Below are 18,618 nucleotides of genomic sequence, written 5' to 3' on the forward strand. Positions count from 1 at the left end.
AGCCAAGTGGAAAAGATAATGTGGCTTTTTACCTCCCTGACCTCAACCTCAAGAGGCCAGGAAGAGGGTCTGTGTAGGAAGCAGAAAAGATGAGCCCACATGATTGGGAAGAAGGGCCATTGTGGTTTTCCTGCTGGCTAGTAGGAGAGACAATGTCTGCCTTCCATCCTGAAAAATCCACTTTCTTCCTGCGCTCTTCAGATGGCCAGCCCCTGCATGAAAGCATCATTTCTGAAGACCACTTGGTCATAGCAGCCTGTTTGATTTCATCAGCCTCAAGATCAATGAAATTTGTGCCTCAGGGTGACAGTTCACTGCTGTAATTATAGGAAAGAAGTTGATATACATCAAATAACTAAAGGAAGTAAAAAAAAAAAAAAAAGAAAGAAAGACCACTACCACCAGCTTTCATTATTAGTGTGTTTGAAATAATTCCTTTTTATCATTAGCAAGATAACAAGTCTTTATACAGCCAACTATGGTTTTTATTCTCCCTCCATCTGCCCTCTCATTAAAGTGAAGTTGACTTGATACAACGCCTCTGTAGATTCTGTCTTCACACTGTTAAGAACTTTATTTGAAGTTTCTGTTGGCAGTTGACTTCCTGCTGGAATCCACTTACTCTTTCTTGAAGGCAATGTTCTGCTCGCTCAGAAACAGATCTTCAATCAAAACAACAGCTTTAATGAGATCTCTGGTGTCCCTGCTGCTCCTCTGAGGGAAACTCCATCATTTTAATAATGGTTGTCACTTTAAGATGTGGGATAAGATTGAAACCCACTCTTGAGAGGGTATAGAGAGCTAATAAAAAATCACATCTCATGTTTGTTTAACAATAAAATTCAGAATGATAAGGTTTTGGGCAGACAGTGATAAGTTCCTGACACCCTCCACTGAATATTTAATAAAATATTATTATTTTAATAATAACATATTGCTTACTAGGGCCCAGGGCAATTCCTGGCATTTGTAAGTAGTGGCTCATTTATTCTTTATAATACTTTGAATAGGAACTACTACTGTCTACAATTTATAGACAAGGAGATTTAGATAGAAAATTTAAGTGACTATCCCAACACCATATGGCTAGTAAGAGTCTAGGCTGGGATGTCCGTCCATGCATTTGGCCTAAACTACCGTCTTCTCCTCTGTTCTTCCACGTAAGTTTCTTTGATTTGTTTTTTGTGTTGCTATGACATATAGCTATGCTATACCCGATGCAGTTCTCAGTTCTGAAAATTCAGGAGCATGATGCCAGTATCTGCTTTAGGGAGGGCCTCTGGTGGAGTAGCAGATAGATGTAGAAGAGCATGGAGAGAGAGACAGAGACAGAGACATAGACTTTCTTTATAATACCCCATCATGGTATCCAATGATCCAGTCCTGCAAAAGCCAGAACTCACAAGGGGAAAACACCAATTCTTTTCTTTCAATTTCTTTTCCTTTAGCTGTGATGCAGTACTCTGAGAAAGGTCACATAAGAGACAAAGAGTTAGTTATGGCTCACAGCACCAAGGTTAGGCCTCCATGACAGGGTAGTCAAGGTGGCCAGAGCTTGAAGTAGCTGGTTACATCACAGTCAGAAAGCAGGGAGAGACGAATATATGCATGCTACTGCTCAGCTCATTTTCTCCATTTTATACAGTGAATTCTAGGGCAGCCAGGGCTGTACAGAGAAACTCTGTTTCAAAAAACCAATACAGACACACCCCAATCGTGTTTGGGCTCAGAATTCATCATGGTAAACATATTTCTGTTCATTTTGTTATAAAGTGAATTGGGTGGGAATTCATGACTTGCGAATGACTGATTTTCTTGAGAAGTCATTGCTCTTTGTTCTCAGAACCATTTTGCCCCTTTCCCTGTAAAAGGCGCCCCCTCTGCCCGTTTCCTTCTTGAGACATTTAACAAGAAGAGGAGACAGGTTTAAAAATAGAGCATTTCAGACAATCTTTCATCAGTTTGGTCAAAGGTAAAAAACAATGAAGAGGCCAGGCTGTGGTGGCGCACACTTTAATCCCAGCACTTGGGAGGCAGATGCAGGAAGATCTCTGTGAGTTCGAGGCCAGCCTGGTCTACAGAGGGAGCTCCAGGACAGGCTCCAAAGCTACACAGAGAAACCCTGTCTCGAAAAAAACAAAACCAAACCAAAAAACAACAAAAATCCCCACAAAACAAACAAACAAACAAAAACAATGAAGACACACAATAAAAAGGTCCGCTGTATTTGTTTTATTGACTTTATTGTGGCACAGGAGATGGAACTGGGGGCTTGCCTTTGGCAGGCAAGCACTTCATCAGTGAGCTGTGTTCCAGCCCTAAAGATAATGTCTATTTTGTCACAATAACCCAAAGTGTATTTTACAAATAAAGAATGTGTTTTCTCTGCTTTAAAAAGGCTATCCTCTAATGGCCTGAGTCAGAACTACTTCTTCTGGGAGCCACTAGCCACTACTGAGTCTTCAAAGGCAGCTACTCCAACCTGGGAGGTGGTGGAAGATAAAATGTAGAGCACATCTGGTTTTAGATACTTGCTATGAAAAACGCCTTTAATATATTCTACAAACATCTTTTGAATATCAATTACCTATTAAAATGGTAATTGCAGTGTGTTAAATAAATTTTATATTAGAATTCATTTCATTAAAAAAGTTTACAGTTGTGGTTGTGGAAACATTTAAGACCACATGTGTGACTGTATGTACCTCTTAGCCCTGGTCTAAGGCACCAACATTTTACAAGTGAATTATTGCTCAATAAGTTTTTGTAGAAAGTTTAAAAAGAGAAAACAGTTATAATTTGACTTTCATTTACCCCAAAGCCACTCTGGCTGTAAGGAACCAGTGCTAACAATATTAGAACAAGACAGAAAAGGGCAGGGAGTTGAGAAAACAGGAAATACAAGTAAATTCAGGGAAGAAATGCCAGATTTAGTACAAAAAGCTGTTGAGTGAATGCCAGTTAAATGTAGTTGAAGCCTAATGTATGCCATTTCTTAAGCACTAGTATTTTTTTCACAATTATATTTCCTTAATTCTCTGTCTGTGCTTTGTAATTAAAGCTAAGGATAACCTACCTGTGTCTCTCTCAGTACTTTCCTGAGTACTTATCAGTATTTTTATGTAATTGATATCAACACGATAATGATTGCTTCATGTGAATTCTACAAAAAGGCCTCTCAAGTGACAAGGACCACACACCAGAACAGAGGTGATCCCAGCGCTAGTGATGGTCTTTCAACAATATCACCATAGCAACTAGAATGGTCACATCTGTGCCATCTGCCTAGCGATTATCAGTATTGGGAGATCACAGCCCCTGTTGTTGAAGTCGCATCATTGGCTTATTTTCTGAGCGACTCCCCAGTTCATTTGTGCTCCTTGCTTTATTCCTACAGGTCCTTTGCCACTTGTGATTCTTTCTTCTTCCGTGTTGGATGAAAAATGGCGATGGTATTTGCCAACAGAAGGAGGTAAAGGAGATGGTGATAATGAGCCTGACGGCTTTCTGTACAGTAATGAAAGAAATGGTAGGTACTAGGGATTGAGCAGATGGGTCAGTAAGAGCCCTTGCTGTACAAGTGTGAGGACCTGAGTTCAAATCCCAAGCACCTATGTAAAAAGTTGAGTGTGGCCTGTGTGTGTTCCTTTAAGCCCAGCGCTATGGGAGACAAGCCAGAAGGGCCACTGGGGCTTGCTGGACTCCAGAATAGCTCCAAGTTTAGTGAGAAATCTTGTCTTAAAGTCATAAGGAGGAGAATGACAGAAAAAGACATGTGACAGCCTCCTGTGTCCTCTGAGCATGCGTGGCAAAGCAGCACATACATGGGTGCATGAACCACATGTATACTCACATAAATACACATGCACACACATCAGGGAGGGAGGGAGAAGGGAGAGAGAGAGCACACTCTTCAAGGTTTGTTTCCGGTGGCTTTGGCTCACTGAGAGTGATATTAAAAGCACAGGCTATAGATGTGAGTACTTGGTGTTTAACAGGGCACCGTGGGGCTGGAGGGATGGGTGGGGTCTGAGTGAAGAGCTGAATTCTGTGTTGGGTGTCAAAGGTCCCAGCATCCCATAGAGACATCTAGACAATGAATTCTGAGTATGGTCTTGGGAGCCATAGCCAGAATGTCTCTACCTATCTTCAAACAAGCTCATGAGCATGGACCGTGAGGACAGAGGCCCTTTTCCGACACCCCCCCCAAAAAAAATCAGGTATACGTTGAGCTCTTTAGGCAACCCCAAGAAAGTAGAGCAACCTACTGAGGAGTGAGATCGAATTTATCACACACTAAATGCTTGTGTGTCCAGAGCAGAATATAATTATATAAAGTAAATTTTAGTCTTTTCCTTAATGACTTCCTGGATGGTGCCAAGCATGGAGGTGCTTGATTGGACCATGACTTATATGTAGTGAAAGTGGAGTAAAATTGTTCACAGAAAATGAAATCTAGATGTGACTTCTGCATTCCTCTTGTCTCAGTTCTTCCATTTTAGATTAGGAAATTAAAATTTAAGGCCAAAGGCCAGTAGGCTGTCACCCCACCCCCACCCCATATACTTTTCTTTCTGTGTTGGCACTTACAAAAGTCGGAGAGGCCTGAGGGCATAGTTCATTGGTAGAGCATTCTCATAGTGTACATGAGGCCCAGGGGTTTGCATTCATCACTACACCAAAAATTAAATAAAGTAAAAAAAAAATCATCACTTCATACCGGCCATGAACAGCCCTTATAAGTCTAAGAGATCATAATTTTAAAGCGAAGGTAATACAAACTGTATAAAAAATCAGGTGGTAAGAGTCGGGAAAAATGAACTTGTCTCATGGGTTTTTCAGTTATTTCTCTAAATGGAAATTGGGAGAAAATGACCCGAACTATACTTAAAGTGAATATTACAGTTTCTGAGAATCAAACGCCTCACCTGAAGACATTTTAAATGTGGATGTATGTATGTGTATGTTAGATGTACAGGTAGAAGTCTGTCAGTCATCAAGCACTGGGTTTGAATTGCTCTTCAGAGAGAGGCGAGAGAGGGAGAGAGAGAGGGAGAGAGGGGGGGAGAGAGAAGAAGAGGAAGAGAGAGAGAGAGGGAGAGAGAGAGAGAGAGAGAGAGAGAGAGAGAGAGAGAGAGAGAGAGAGAGAGAGAGAGAGAGAGAGTGAGTTAAATTTACTAAACAACTAAGGTCATTTTTCGGTGGGCCCTCTACTTCCAGCCTAACATTCTGGACTACCTAGTGTGATCTAACCTATGTCTGGTCCCACTTTCTCTTCCTTTCCTCTTGTAGGCATAAGGTGGATTGGAATTTGGCTTCTTGTTTCTCTCAGGACCTGTGTGAGAGAGCAGGGCGGAGCAGAAGAGCTCTTGCAGAGGAGTCCTGAGGTAGCCCTATGAGCAGCTCACACCCCAGCTCAGTGCCCAGAAGACCTATCTAACCTGCCAGCCCTGCCCTCTTCCTCTGTGTGGCAGTGAGCTCACACCAACTCTAGGCAGGTTCCGAAGGGAGGATGTGCACAGGACAGTGCCCACAGGGCAGAAGGCCGTCCAGAAGGTGCTGCCTCACCGAGAGGTCTTGTCACTGGAGGTCAGCCGTCTGTTCAGATGTTCCGATACACGTCTCTCTGCCAGCAGGGCCCGTGGCGGATGAGGGTAAACAGCAGTATCACTAGGATGCCAGATACCAGGCAAAAGGTAATGGCAAGGATGACCCTCAGGACTGCGAAAACAAGAAATACACAGATGTGAAATTAATACGTGAAGATCACAACAACACCTCCCCCCCAAAAAACCCTAAAAAGCAGATGAAAATCACATTCATTGTTGACTTCTTGCCTTAATTTAAAACTTAAAATGCTTTATTTCATGTACAGCAATGTATTTTCATTACTTCTGCCTTCTTTGTCCTTCTGCTTTTCTGCTTTGTGAGACAGGGTCTCACGTAGCCCAGAGGGGCCTTGTACTTGCTGTGTAGCCAAGGATGAGCTGGCTTGAATTCTTGATCCTCCTGCCTCAACTTCCCAAGTACTGGGATTACAGGTGTGCCATCATGTCTCGCTTTCCTGCCTTGATTGTAAATTCTAGAGGAATTTCTGGAGCAGTCTTGGATTCGGTAGTGTGGTGGGTAGAACCCAGAACTCAGAGTCAGGAGGGACTTAAGGTCTAGTTTCAGCATGACCTTTGACATTTGGCCTCAGCTCTTCACTGAAAAGGGAAGGTAACTGACTGAAGTATCCAAGGTCTTTTCATAATGCTGACTTCTCTCCTTCCTTCCTCCTTCTCTCCTCCCTCCCTCCCCCCCCCATGGACTAGGCTCAGATTTGCAATCCTAGTGCCTGAAGCCTCCTCAGTGAACTTCATGTATTTTTAAAATATGGTTAAATTATCATTTGAGTCTGGTCACAAGTTCAGAGGAAAATTTGAATAACTCACTTCAATCAATTGACTAAAAGAAATGGAATCATTCCATCCTTTAAAATTGATTTTCCAAAAACCATGTTTTATAGAGAAACTGAGCATCGGTTGAGTATGGGGAGTGTGTGTTACATAAGCATAGAGTAGTGTGTATCTGTAATTACAGAGAAAGATCTCTTGATAGATGATGATGAGCAGCCATGAGGAGATACATGAGGTCATATTTCAGATGAGAAACCAATGCATTAGAGTTTCTCTCCCTCCACGCATTGCTCACCGTAGCTGACATATCACTACACCAGCTTGTTCTGTCTCTCAGTATATATCTTTGTTGTTGTTGTTACTGTTGTTGTTTAAGACAGGGTTTCTCTGTGTAGCCCCAAATGTCCTGGAACTCGCTCTGTGAATCAGGCTGGCCTCAAACTCAGAGATCTGCCTGCCTCTGCCTCCAGAGTTCTGGGACTAAATGTATTCACCACCACACCCGGGCACACATCTGTTCATTGTACAAGCATGGGGTGACTTATTGGCTTAGGCAATGGGAAGCAAACATTTCTGGTTCTGATGTCTCATCTATAGAACAGTAGTGCTCCAAGAACACAGATGAAAATCACTGATTTAGCCTAACCTTGTTGAAGGGGGGAGGAAAGGAAGAAGCAGATCATTTGGTTAAGGCTCAGCAGATAATTTTATTGTCCTAGAGATACAGGATCTTATCAGTCACACGATTTCAAAGCCATCTATTCACTAATGACTTCCACCTCCAGCTGTAACTTCTTGCTTAAGCTTGACTCATATGCAATGTGTACTTGGTATGTAGGAGTCTCCCTTGTCTATGGATTCACTTTCTGTAGTTACCCATGGTGGTCAACCATTGTATGAATATATAAAGTGGAAAATTCCAGAAACAGCTCCTATGTTTTAAATGCTGCACCTCTCTGAGAAGCATGATGGTATCTCATGCTGTCCCACTCCATCCACTTGGGATGTGATGTAAGTCATCCTCTGTCCATCAATTCAGTGCTGTGTATTCTGCCTACCACTAATCACACCGTAGCATGTTGGTTACCAGACAGTTGTCATGGGTCTAGTGCCTGTGTTCAGGTAACCCTTATTTTACTAAATAATGGTTTAAGATACAAGAGTAGGAATGATGGAAATTGGATTCATGGAGAGAAGCTGTAATGGGTGAAAATATACAAGGGAGAGAGAGAGAGGGAGAAGGAGAGGGAGAGGGAGAGGGAGAAAGAGAGAGAGAGAGAGAGAACATTTATATGCCCTCCATCACGGTACATTTAAATAATTGTACTATTTTTGTTTTGACTTTGAGACCAGGTCTCATGTAGTCCAGGCAGCTAGAAACTGGCTGTGCAGCCAAGGAACACCTTGTTTTTCTGACCCTTCTGCCTCCACCTTCCAAGTACTAAGATTATAGGGGTGCATTATTATACTGGGTTTTATGTGGTCCTCGAGTGTGTGAGGCAGGTAAGTGTTCTACTGGTTGAGCTTCATCTTCAACCCTGTTGCATTTTGTTACCAGTTCTTGTTCATCTCTAACTCTGCCTAGTTTATAAACTAACCTTTAGTGTAGGTATGTATGTACAGGAAAAAGCATTCTATGTACAGGTTGAGTGCTCTCTGCTGTTTCAGACATCTGCTGGAATCTCAGCACTGAGGCTCTTGGAGAACAGGAGCTTTGTTATCCAATGGGTATTTCAACCTTAAGTTCAAAAGTAAAGCCCAAGCCTCCTCCCCACAAATCAGTTTTTCTCATAACCACCCTTTCTTTGGATGATGAAAACTCCCTTTCATTGGCTTAGGGGAAAATGAGTCTTCTTTGATTATTTTCTAAATATCCTACACCCAATCTGTCAGGAAAGTCTGTCAGTTCTAATGGGGGAAAAGTCTAGAAACTAATGGCTTTCTCCATCTGTGCCACCACCCTGCTTTGAGCTACCCCACCACTGTCATGGCCTCTTGGCCTAACCCCAGCTTCTGTCCTTGCTTCACGATCTGTTTGAAACACAGCAGCCAAATGCTTCCGAGCCAAATCTTGTCATTCTGCTCCTTCAGGTGAAGTCTGCTGTGGATGGATGCTCATGTCCATCAGAGTGGGAGGGGAGGTCCCGGTGACGGCTCTTCCAACCACACCATCCTTCAAACTACCTTAGCACCCCCACTTGGTGCTCTTGCTTCAGCTTTTAGCATTGCTGGAATACTCTTCCTATAGACCCCGGATGGGTCACTCCTTTACTATCTTTGCTTAAGTTCATCTTTTCAATGAAGTCTTCCCATTTCAAAGTTCCATTCATAAACTGTCCTCCACTTCCTTCCACCAACAGACACTTGTGATCTGAATCTTTCAAAATACTTATTACATTTATCATTTGACTCTCCTTTCTTCTAATTGATTATCCATTTCAGGACACAAGAACTTTGTATTTATGGATCAGAAATCAGTACCTGGGTATAGGTGTTAATAAATATTAATGCCAAAATCAGTGACCTAAGAACCGAGAGTGTGGCTCAGTTGGTAGAGTGCTTGTGTGGCATGATGAAAGACCTGGGTTTGCATCCCAGTACTGCATAGATTGGGTGGGGATAGAGATGCACCCACAATCCCATGCCTCAGGAGGCAGGGCCAGGTGGGTCAGAAGCTCAAGGACATTCTTCCATCACATAGGGAATTTGAGGCCAGCCTGAGATACATGAAACCATTTCTCAAACACAAAACAACCCCCCCAAAAAACACCTCCACCAAAAATGACTTATAACTCGCAAGCTGTCAACTTTTAGTCCAGTGTTTTTCCCATGATCAGGATGCTGCTTAGTGCCATGAAAAATCTAATTAATTTTAGGAAAGTTAGAGCCTAACAGACAGTTTATTAGAACTGTAGATGGAAATAGAATAAAGTTGGAGAGAACCAAATAGAATTGAAGAAGGAAAGGAGACTAGATGGAAATAAAGAAGAGAGCTAGATACTAATGATTTACATATATATCTATATATGTATAGCTTGTCTCAGAAAAAAATCTATTTTCATGGGGCTGGAAATGATGACATGCCTATGATCCTATAATTTGGGATACAGAAATAGAAGGATTTTAAGCTCCTGACCAGCCTGGAGTTCCTGAAAGGGTAAATCTGTTTTCATGGATAGTTTCCTGAATTTATAAATTTATTTTTTAATTAACTCATTAACGTTGGCTATCCTGTCATAGTAGTCCCATGGAATAAGCATCCCCACACGTTCCTGCAGTGAGCACATATCCTGGACCAGGTAGGCTGAGGGAGATGCTGAGACCCCATAAGCTCTGCTCCTGAGAACCCCAACATGTGGTGGGAGAAGCAGATAGACAGTTATGTAGCAGTATGACCCATGCTGAAATGGAGGTGTTGCTGGTGCCATTCCAACACAGAAAATTACAAAAAGGGAAAAATTGGAAAGCTTATGAAATTTGAGATGATGTGTAGAGGGAATAGGATTTCACACGAGACAGAAATTGTTGCACAAGGCATGTCTGGGACACAATTAGAGTCCAGGAGTCGGGGTGGGGTAAGACTTGATGTGTACCTTGGGGCCCAGATTTTAGGTTTTTGGTTTAGTCTTGTTCTGAAGCACCTGGAAATGACCAGCAATTTTAACGCTTGGGAGAGATGAGTTCTAGTCTATGTTTAGGTGATGTCATGATGGTGGAGACATGGTAGGTTTGGTAGAGAGCCATTGAAATATCTCAGGCCAGATAACCAAGGCTCAGAACTAAAGTTGTGGACATGGGGACACAGATGAGGGAACTAGAATGCTGGTCAATCCTGTAGTTGAGTTGAGATATATTGGTGACAGACTAAACACACCGGTCAAGGGAAAGGTGTGGCTGAGATGATCTCATGGGTTTGCGTTGTGACTGGGGATGGACACCACAGAAAAGGGCTGGTACAGTCTATAGGAGGAAATAACTTTTCTTTTTAAGTGGGATTGAGGTGAGCTGTTCTGTGGATAGACATGGCCAAGAGGTAGCTGGAAACAATGGGTCTGTAATTCTTCACTTAGATGTGGCAGTAGGCTCGTGGTGAGCATGGGATGAGGACAGCAGCTATGGGATTTTGAGATGTGGTTATTTCAGGGGTTGGTGGAAGGAATCTATCCAAAAGAAGCTGGACAAGGGCCTTGAGAGAACAAACACACAACAGACAAAACCAACCAGCCAAACAAAACTTCTCAGAAAGACACACCCCCTCTTCTGTCTTTACCCTCCCATCTTTCAGTACTGAGGGTTGAACCTGGGGCCTTACATATGTTAGCCAAGCACTCTTCCAATGAGGTAAATCCCCTGCCTCAAACTCATGATCATCCTGCCTCTAAGTGCTGCAATCTCATGCACACACCACACCAGCCTCTATGTGACACTTTAGATTTTTTTAAATTAAATTTAATTTAAATTACATGCTTGTTTGAACTATAGAAGATTTTAGAAATTTGACAGAATTATGTTCTAGAAGCTGAGAAATGACAGTCATCATTTGTTCCTTATTGCAAAGAGCAGGAGTTTAAAAAGCACACAAGGACTAAAAAGAGGCCCCATCACATGGAAACACACAAAAGCTGCTAAGGGGGGACGTCTTGACACAATCTTTCCTTAACTGGATATATAGTCAAGGATGGTCTTGAGTTCTGGTCTTCCTGCCTCCATCTCCCGAGTGCTGGATTACAGGCATGCCTGCGCCATCACACCTAGTGTTTTTGTAGTGCTGGGGATGGAACCCAGGTATTGCTGTGTGCCACATCAGCACTCTACCACCTGAACGCCCGCCAGCCCCCCTCTCTCGTTCTAGGCCTTGCCCACTGTAGTAGCCTCTTACCCTCCATGCCCTCAGCCTCCTTCCTACCTGATCCGGTCTCTCACTGAAGCCAGGGCCTTTCTACAACAAGAAGCCAGTGGCAGCATCAATCTTCTACCCAAAACTTTTCAATGACCAGAACAGCTCAGCTCAATCTAGGAAGCACTCAACCCTCTTCCTAAAATGTCCCACGCTGTCTTCAGCTTTCTGGCCTCCGTACTTCCTCTCTCCCCTTTGTCTAGGACGTTTTCCTCTCTGCTCAGCCCCATTCCATCTACCTGGCTGGCTCCTTTTCTCCCGTAGGCTCCTGTTTAAATGTTACCCCATTGGAGAAAACGCTATGACCAGAAGGCTTTGCTGATTGCTCCTGTGGTGTGTCCTCAGTGTTGCCTGTACGTCCTTCATCACGGTGCTGTTGTATGGCCGGGGCATGTTTTCTAACTCATTCCCTGCTTGTCTTGTCTGTCCCCAGGGTAGAGTGTTGGTTTGGTTGGCAGGGCACAGGCTTGATCATCATTATGAATGCCACGGCTGCCGCCATCGAGGGCAGGAGTAGGCATGGGGTCAAACTACTGCACGCCAAGGGATGCTGCAAGTGCCAAGACCTTTAATGATGGAGGAGAGATGGCCCCAGAAACTGAAGACAATGGTGACAGGGTGAGAAAAGGATGTTTAATCAGCTGAGGGAGGAAGGGTGCTGGGAGGGACATTACAGAGAAGGGCTCTTAACTATGACTATGCTAAAAGCAGATGCTAAGTGACATGGATTGATTGGTATGTGAGTTTGCAAATAGAGCCAGTGATTGGGTCTTTAGAAAGCAGTTCCATTTGAGATTCATTCATAGCTTCTCCCCATTATTACCAACCAACCAACTTCGAGTTCCAAGAGGAAGTAAGGTTGAATCTGGAGGGCCAAACAATTATTCAGTCTGCAAACATCAACTGCAGGGTTGCCAGCACCTCGTAGAATACAGGACACTTCTATATAATTTTTGTCTTGCTTTAGGTATTGGCATTCTCAGAACACATGTTCTGTATCCCACTCCCTGACCCCTGATTCACCCCCAACCCCAAGATCATTATTCAGCTGTTAGCGCTATTTGTAGGTTGACCTTTGACTCCTATACTTTTTATTTGCTAAATTAGGTACTAAATTAGGTGGTCCCATTAAAATGATATTCAGCCCTTACCACCTTCCATGCTTAGCTTGTACTATATAGTACCTATGCTAAGGCAAGTGGTCGCCCAACCCAGTGGTCATTTCCTATATCAGGAATGTTTCCACTTTTGCCTGCCACCTCTAGCATTACCCAGTGAGACTTTATTGAATAGTGTAGTCTAGTCCTTTTTCATTAGGGAGTTCAAATGTAAAGTTTATTTTTATTGGGGTCACTTTGTATCATAGACTCCTAAGTAGTAGACTATTTTAAGGTGTGTTACTTTTGTTCATGTTGCATTGGTTTAACTCTGTGAAGCTGTGTTACTGTGCCTGTCTAAAACATCTGATGGTCTAATAAAGAACTGAATGGCCAATGGTAAGACAGGAGAAAAGATAGATAGGCCCCCAGAGAGTATATATAGAAGGAGAAAACTGGGAGGAGAGATCTGAGATCTAGGAGCCAGAGGAGGAGGAGGACGACTCCAGGGACCAGCCACCCAGCTTCACACACAGCAAGCCACAGAGTAAGAGTAAGACATACAGAAGTTAGAGAACGGGAAAAGCCCAGAGGCAAAAGATAGATGGGTTAATTTAAGGAAAGCTGGCTAGAAACTAAGCCAATAGAAGGCCGGGCATTAATAAGTAATAATAAGCCTCTGTGTGTGAATTTATTTGGGAGCTGGGTGGCTGTCCCCTCAAAAGAGTGAAAACCCCCAACAATACTCCTATCAAGCTTTCTGCTAGTTAAAATCAACGGGGTGGGCAACTGGAATCTGAAGCAACCCACTGGTTTGTGCCACTCGCTGATTTCTGTGATGGGCAGCTTAGACCAACTCCAAGCTACCAAAGAGAAGTTGTGGAAGTCAGTGCCAGGAAGACACGCACACATTGTACCCTTGAATCTGCACGGGACGCTGCAGCATGGCAGCCATTACATTTTCTTCTGGTTGATAAACTCTGCTGCTTAATCACATTTCTCTGCACTTGGGTATGGGATTGCCAAGGGTGCTGTTTTGAGGGGAAATTCTGCAGACATGCTGCAGAGAAGTTTAACAAGAGACAAACTGGCCAGGAAATAAAGCACAGAGTGGGCTAAACACAACTCCCTGACCACTGGGTATTGTGTCTAATCAAGATAAGAAGGGGTTCAGGAGGAAAGATAACTAATTATACACCAGTCAGAAAATATTTATTGAACACCAAACAATGCCCTCTACCAGCTCTCTGAGGTACTGAGGACACAATACTGATATGTTATCTTATATTTCTTGTATCCTATAATTCTTGTTCCCACCATAACCCACATAGTTACAAAACACGCCATTGTTCTGAGTAAGACATACCATTTCTGTAACATATTGTAAACTTTCTAAGGAAGTTTTCCTGCTAAGTTCTATACTGAGTAGATGAGACAGAACTAGCTATCCACTGCTTACCCTTTATCTCAAGTAATTCAAACTATGTTTTAATGTAAAAATTAATTTAAGTCAGTTGAATAATTTTGTATTATCTTAATACAGTCACTCCTGTTATATTAGAACACCCCCCAGGTAAACACACACACACACACACACACACACACACACACACACACACACACAAGCTTTTCAAAGTTCATTATTAAAGTATTTCCTTTGGACTTCCTAATAATAATGACTTTATCCACCACTTTCCATCTGCCTCATTACTAGAAGACATTCACAGGTGGAGATGCTGCATGGCCCCAACAGCACATATTCACATGAGGGAAAGTAACACAAAGAAGCTTGTCAACCCATGTCTTGGGTTATGCATTCCATAACCAACCCCAGAGAGGGTGGCCGTGATGTAGATTCTGGCTTCCAGTGGAGGCCACCTCCAGTAGCTGTCTCATCTTTATCCATCTTAGAAGTAAAGCTCTGTTCTGCCGCGTGGCCAATCAAGGCTCTAAATGGCCCTCCAGGCACAGTTTCTTCTTGCACAGGGAGCAGTGGTAGGTAGCACAGGCACTTCACTTAGGGCTTCGGAAGGTACCAGAATCAAAGCCTCGAACACTCTGGAGCAGATTTGGAGCTACACTCGATGTTCCAATAAGTTTTGGACTTGCAGGCTTCTCTAATATTCTCATTTTGTTTTAGTGGTGTGTGCATGTGTGCGTGCGTGTGTGTGTGCGCGTGCGTGCGTGCGTGCGTGTATTATATTTCCTCTTATGAATCATCTTTAGGTCCTGCAACTTTTAGCACTGGAGTTTTGGGAGACGCTTGGTGGAGCTCTCTCACCTCTGAGGTGCTGTTTCTGATTATCTTGCTCTTGTCTGGTTATTTATTGGCTACAAAGTGCCTTCCGGGAGCTGCTGTATGGACACCATATATGGAACTTTCTGGAGAGCTTGACTTTTAGTTTCTTTGAAAGGAGCGTGAATGGACACAAAGAGGTTTTTATTTTTCAGTTCTGCTACCCAGTGTTTTTAACATATATATAAAAATCTGATCATGCTAGGCGGGGTCTGGAAGACTCCTCCAGGTGTTTCTTCTGTCTCATCATTTTGCCTTCCTTTGAGAGAAGGCAGGAACCGATGAGCGCAGCCGTGGTCGGGTAAATTAGTCCTTAGCCTCGGGTCAGCGGCTTCTTTTTCTTGCTTGTACACTAACTCGTGGGCTTTGTTGGAAACCCATTTTACTTCAGACATTTTCAGTGCAGCCTTATTCCATCCTGCTCAAGCAAAGCCTGGGAGTCCTTTAATAAGAGAGCTCTCTGGGCTAATCCCTGTGCCCATGGCAGCCCCACAACTTGGACCTAACTCTTATTCCTGATTACACTGGGAACTGGTTTTCTTTCACAGCAACACTGAAAGAAAGACCAACCAAGTTAAGCATTAAGGCTAGATAGAGAGCTAGGAGTTGCTCAAAGTTATCAACTCAAACTCATTTCCTTCCAAGCTAGGGATAATGGCCAAAGAACTTTCTGGAAACCCTGGTTGCTTGAGAAAGCACCCTGCACTTCCTGCTGAGCTCTGCGAGCTCACTAACCCGAAATGTCTCCGGTACCTTGGTGATTGCTTGTTCCCATACACTCCGTGGACCAGTCCTCGGGGATCACGGGGTCCAGTAGCTCTGCAAACTTCTCCAGAGGGCAACTGTGGGTGCAGCCCGGCAGCGTGAGTGGGTAGGGCTCGTGCTGGGTCTCATTCCGATAGTACATCTCCACAAAATGTTCCCTGGTGCGACAGGCAGAGGGCAGAGCTGTTAGTTCTGCAATGCTAAGTTGTCCTGTGGACTTCTTTCCACCCTACTGTAACATTTCCCTAAGGACCGGTGGAACTGGGAGGGCCGGTTTGTTAGATGAACCGGGCAGGAAGAGTGGAGACCAGCACCCTTCATCAGACAAGATGATTAGCAGAGCTGGGTGTGACTTTGAGTAAGAATGAGGATCTACTATTTTTTAAGACATTTTATTTTTATATGTGTGTATGCCTGTGAGTGTATGCCATGTGTTTTGTGGGTACCCATGGAGGAAAGAAGGCTCAGATCTGGAGCTGAATTACAGGCACTTGTGGGCTGCCTGATGTGGGTGCTGAGAACCAAACTTGTGTCTTCCGTGAGAGCTGTTTGTGCTCTTAACTACAGAGACCTCTCATAAGCTCTTATTTTATTTTATTTTTTTTATGAGTACCCCCTGGTTCCTGTTGAATACAGGCACTTAATCCTTGGTGTAGCTTTCTTCATTTTTGTATGGTGGGAATGGGCTGTCCTAATTTCTTAGCTCTCCTACTAAACTGGCCACATATAGGGTCCTAAGTCAGATACCTCATCTTAAGACAGTGGTTCTCAACCCGTTGATCACGACCCCTTTGGGGGCTGAATGAGCCTTTCACAGGGGTCCCCTGCGACCATCAGAAAACACAAATGTTTACATTATGATTCGTAACAGTAGCAAAATTACAGTTCTGAAGTAGAAATCAAAATAATTTTATGGTTGGGGGTTACCACAACGTAAGAGTCTGTATTAAAGGGTGGCAGCATTAGGAAGGTTGAGAACCACTGTGCTAAGAGGACAAAGGTCAGCGCAGGGGAGAAGGGGAGGGGCTTTTATCTTCCGTGTTCCCATTTGATCTCTGGGTAAGGAGACTGTTAGTTTATCTTTGTAAACAAGAGAAGTTTTTGCTTTCCAGTTCCTGTTAATGGCAAACCATAGACATAGATAAAGTATTACTGATTTCTAAAGGGGAAATGTGAGGATCTACTGAGATGTTGGGTCTCCCTTCTCATAGTCTGTCCCTTTGATGCTTCTCATTCGCTCCTTTCTTTTTTCTCTCCTCTCAGGGATTCTTTCACTCTTTGTCTTAAATGTATCTCTCCTCTTCTTCAGCAGTAAACACAGAGGAGTGGCTGTTGTGGGTGTTGAGAGAGCAATGAGCACATTTAGCTACTGAGCTAACTCTGCCGCCCTCTGCTGGCTGTCTCATACAGTAGCCCCGGGCCCTGCCTAGGGATAGTGCTGCCTACAGTGGGCAAGGCTCCCCACACTAGTTAGCAATGGACAAAATGCTCATAGACTTGTGCCTACAGGCCAATCTGATGTTGGTAATTCCTCAACTGAGGCTCCTTCTTCCTAGGTGTGTCAAGTTAACCACCAAGATTAGCCATTGCTGGGGTCTTGGAGGGACATTTCAGGTCCAAACTGTAGCACTGCCTCATTCTTCTACACAGATCTGAGTACATCTGCCCCCCAGCTATGAACAGAGTTAACTGGTTTCTTTTTCTTTTCTCTTCTTTTTTCTTTCTTTCTTTCTTTCTTTCTTTCTTTCTTTCTTTCTTTCTTTCTTTCTTTCTTTCTTTCTTTCTTTCTTTCTTTCTTTCTTTTTGGGTTTTCAAGACATAATTGGGGCTATGCCAACACTTCAGAGAATGTTCTCTCAGAAGAAAATGATACGCGTTCAATTCCTGAGTCATTCTAGGTAGGACTCCCCCCAAAACTCACTTCTAAAAACAAAATACTCCCGGAAGGTTGAATGGCCCACACCAACCTGTTTGTGGAAGTCATTTGCCAATAAAAGAGCCAGGAGAGAAATTCAAGTGGGATTTAATGATCTATCTCATTATAATGACCTCACATTTCAACCTGAAGATGTTGTTATAAGCAAGTCTTTAAAATATCACTTTAAAGAGGGAACATAGTGACTGCAAATATTCATTTACGAGATATGTTTTTGTTTGTGTATATATGTGTGTATACACATATATGTATGTGTGCACACCTATGTGCTCATGGGTGGAGATCAGAGGGTGATGTCAGGTATCTTCCTCCATTGCTTTCCCCTTTAATTTGGAGACAGGCTCTCCAATGATGGAGCTTGTTTTGGCTGCACTGGCTGGCTTTTGATTGTCAGGGTCTGCCTGTCTTTGACTCCCGGCACTGGGGTTGTAAACACACACACACACACACACACACACACACACACACACACACACAGAGAGATTTTATATGGGTGCCGGGGATCTGAACTCATGTCCTCTGTATCCATTAAGCTATCTCCTCATCCCTTAAGATATGTTTTTTAAAACTCCCTAATATGGAATGAATTGGTACTTATATCTTGGAGTGACTTTTTCAGTAACAGCAGCTCTTTTTTTTCCCTCTCAAGTGTTGGATGTACTGGGTAGCTGTTCCAGCTTTGACCTGGAAGTACTACCTCCATTGAGGCTTCCGGTAACTGTCACACCTACAAAGCAGGGCCAAGACAGGACCCCTTAAGACCTGAGATCCAGATGTGCTCCTGGATCCTGGACACTGGAGGTAGACTGAGCAGAGTTCTCCAGAGAACACCACTGGACTGCACTCCACCTTTCCCAGACCCTGTAACCTATCCCTTTACTTGTAAGTTACCCCACAAAATAAACCTCCCTTTTAATGTAGAGTTGCCTTAATACTCCCACCAATATCTGGTGCCCAACATGGAGCAAATTCCAAAGGCCTGGGTGGTTTCCACCCTCAGCTTCCTCTGTGGCTGCTGTGGCACACTTTGCACACTTACCACACTTCCCCGTCTCTTCTCTCCTGTCTCTTTTAATCACCCCCCCTCCTGGGGACCAAACACTTACCCATTCAGCCCTTAACCTCCCGGTACTGTTTCTTTGCTTCCTCCCCCCTGACTGGTGGGCACCTAAACCCGCCCGCAGAGTTCCATAAAACCCGGCGCACCTCTGCGGTTCTATTCCCGAAGA

At 43.6% G+C, this 18,618-nt stretch overlaps 1 protein-coding gene across 3 annotated transcripts in view; it reads right to left on the reverse strand.

Moving 5' to 3' along the window:
* Nucleotides 1-2,226: 2,226 nt before the first annotated feature.
* Nucleotides 2,227-18,618, reverse strand: part of Acp3 (acid phosphatase 3) — a 51,120-nt gene continuing 34,728 nt past the window's right edge. For 2 of the 3 annotated variants that reach the window (XM_076576948.1, XM_076576950.1), the window contains 2 exons: nucleotides 15,442-15,611; nucleotides 2,227-5,721 (listed from right to left, as the gene is read on the reverse strand). In XM_076576948.1, the coding sequence (XP_076433063.1) occupies nucleotides 5,603-5,721; nucleotides 15,442-15,611 (289 nt within the window). In that variant the 3' untranslated portion in view covers nucleotides 2,227-5,602. Of the gene's footprint in view, nucleotides 5,722-14,811; nucleotides 15,242-15,441; nucleotides 15,612-18,618 lie in introns of those variants that run through there. The other variant, XM_076576949.1, reaches the window with a different exon arrangement.

Source organism: Peromyscus maniculatus, chromosome 7 (assembly GCF_049852395.1).
Source record: "Peromyscus maniculatus bairdii isolate BWxNUB_F1_BW_parent chromosome 7, HU_Pman_BW_mat_3.1, whole genome shotgun sequence".
NCBI lineage: Eukaryota > Metazoa > Chordata > Mammalia > Rodentia > Cricetidae > Peromyscus > Peromyscus maniculatus.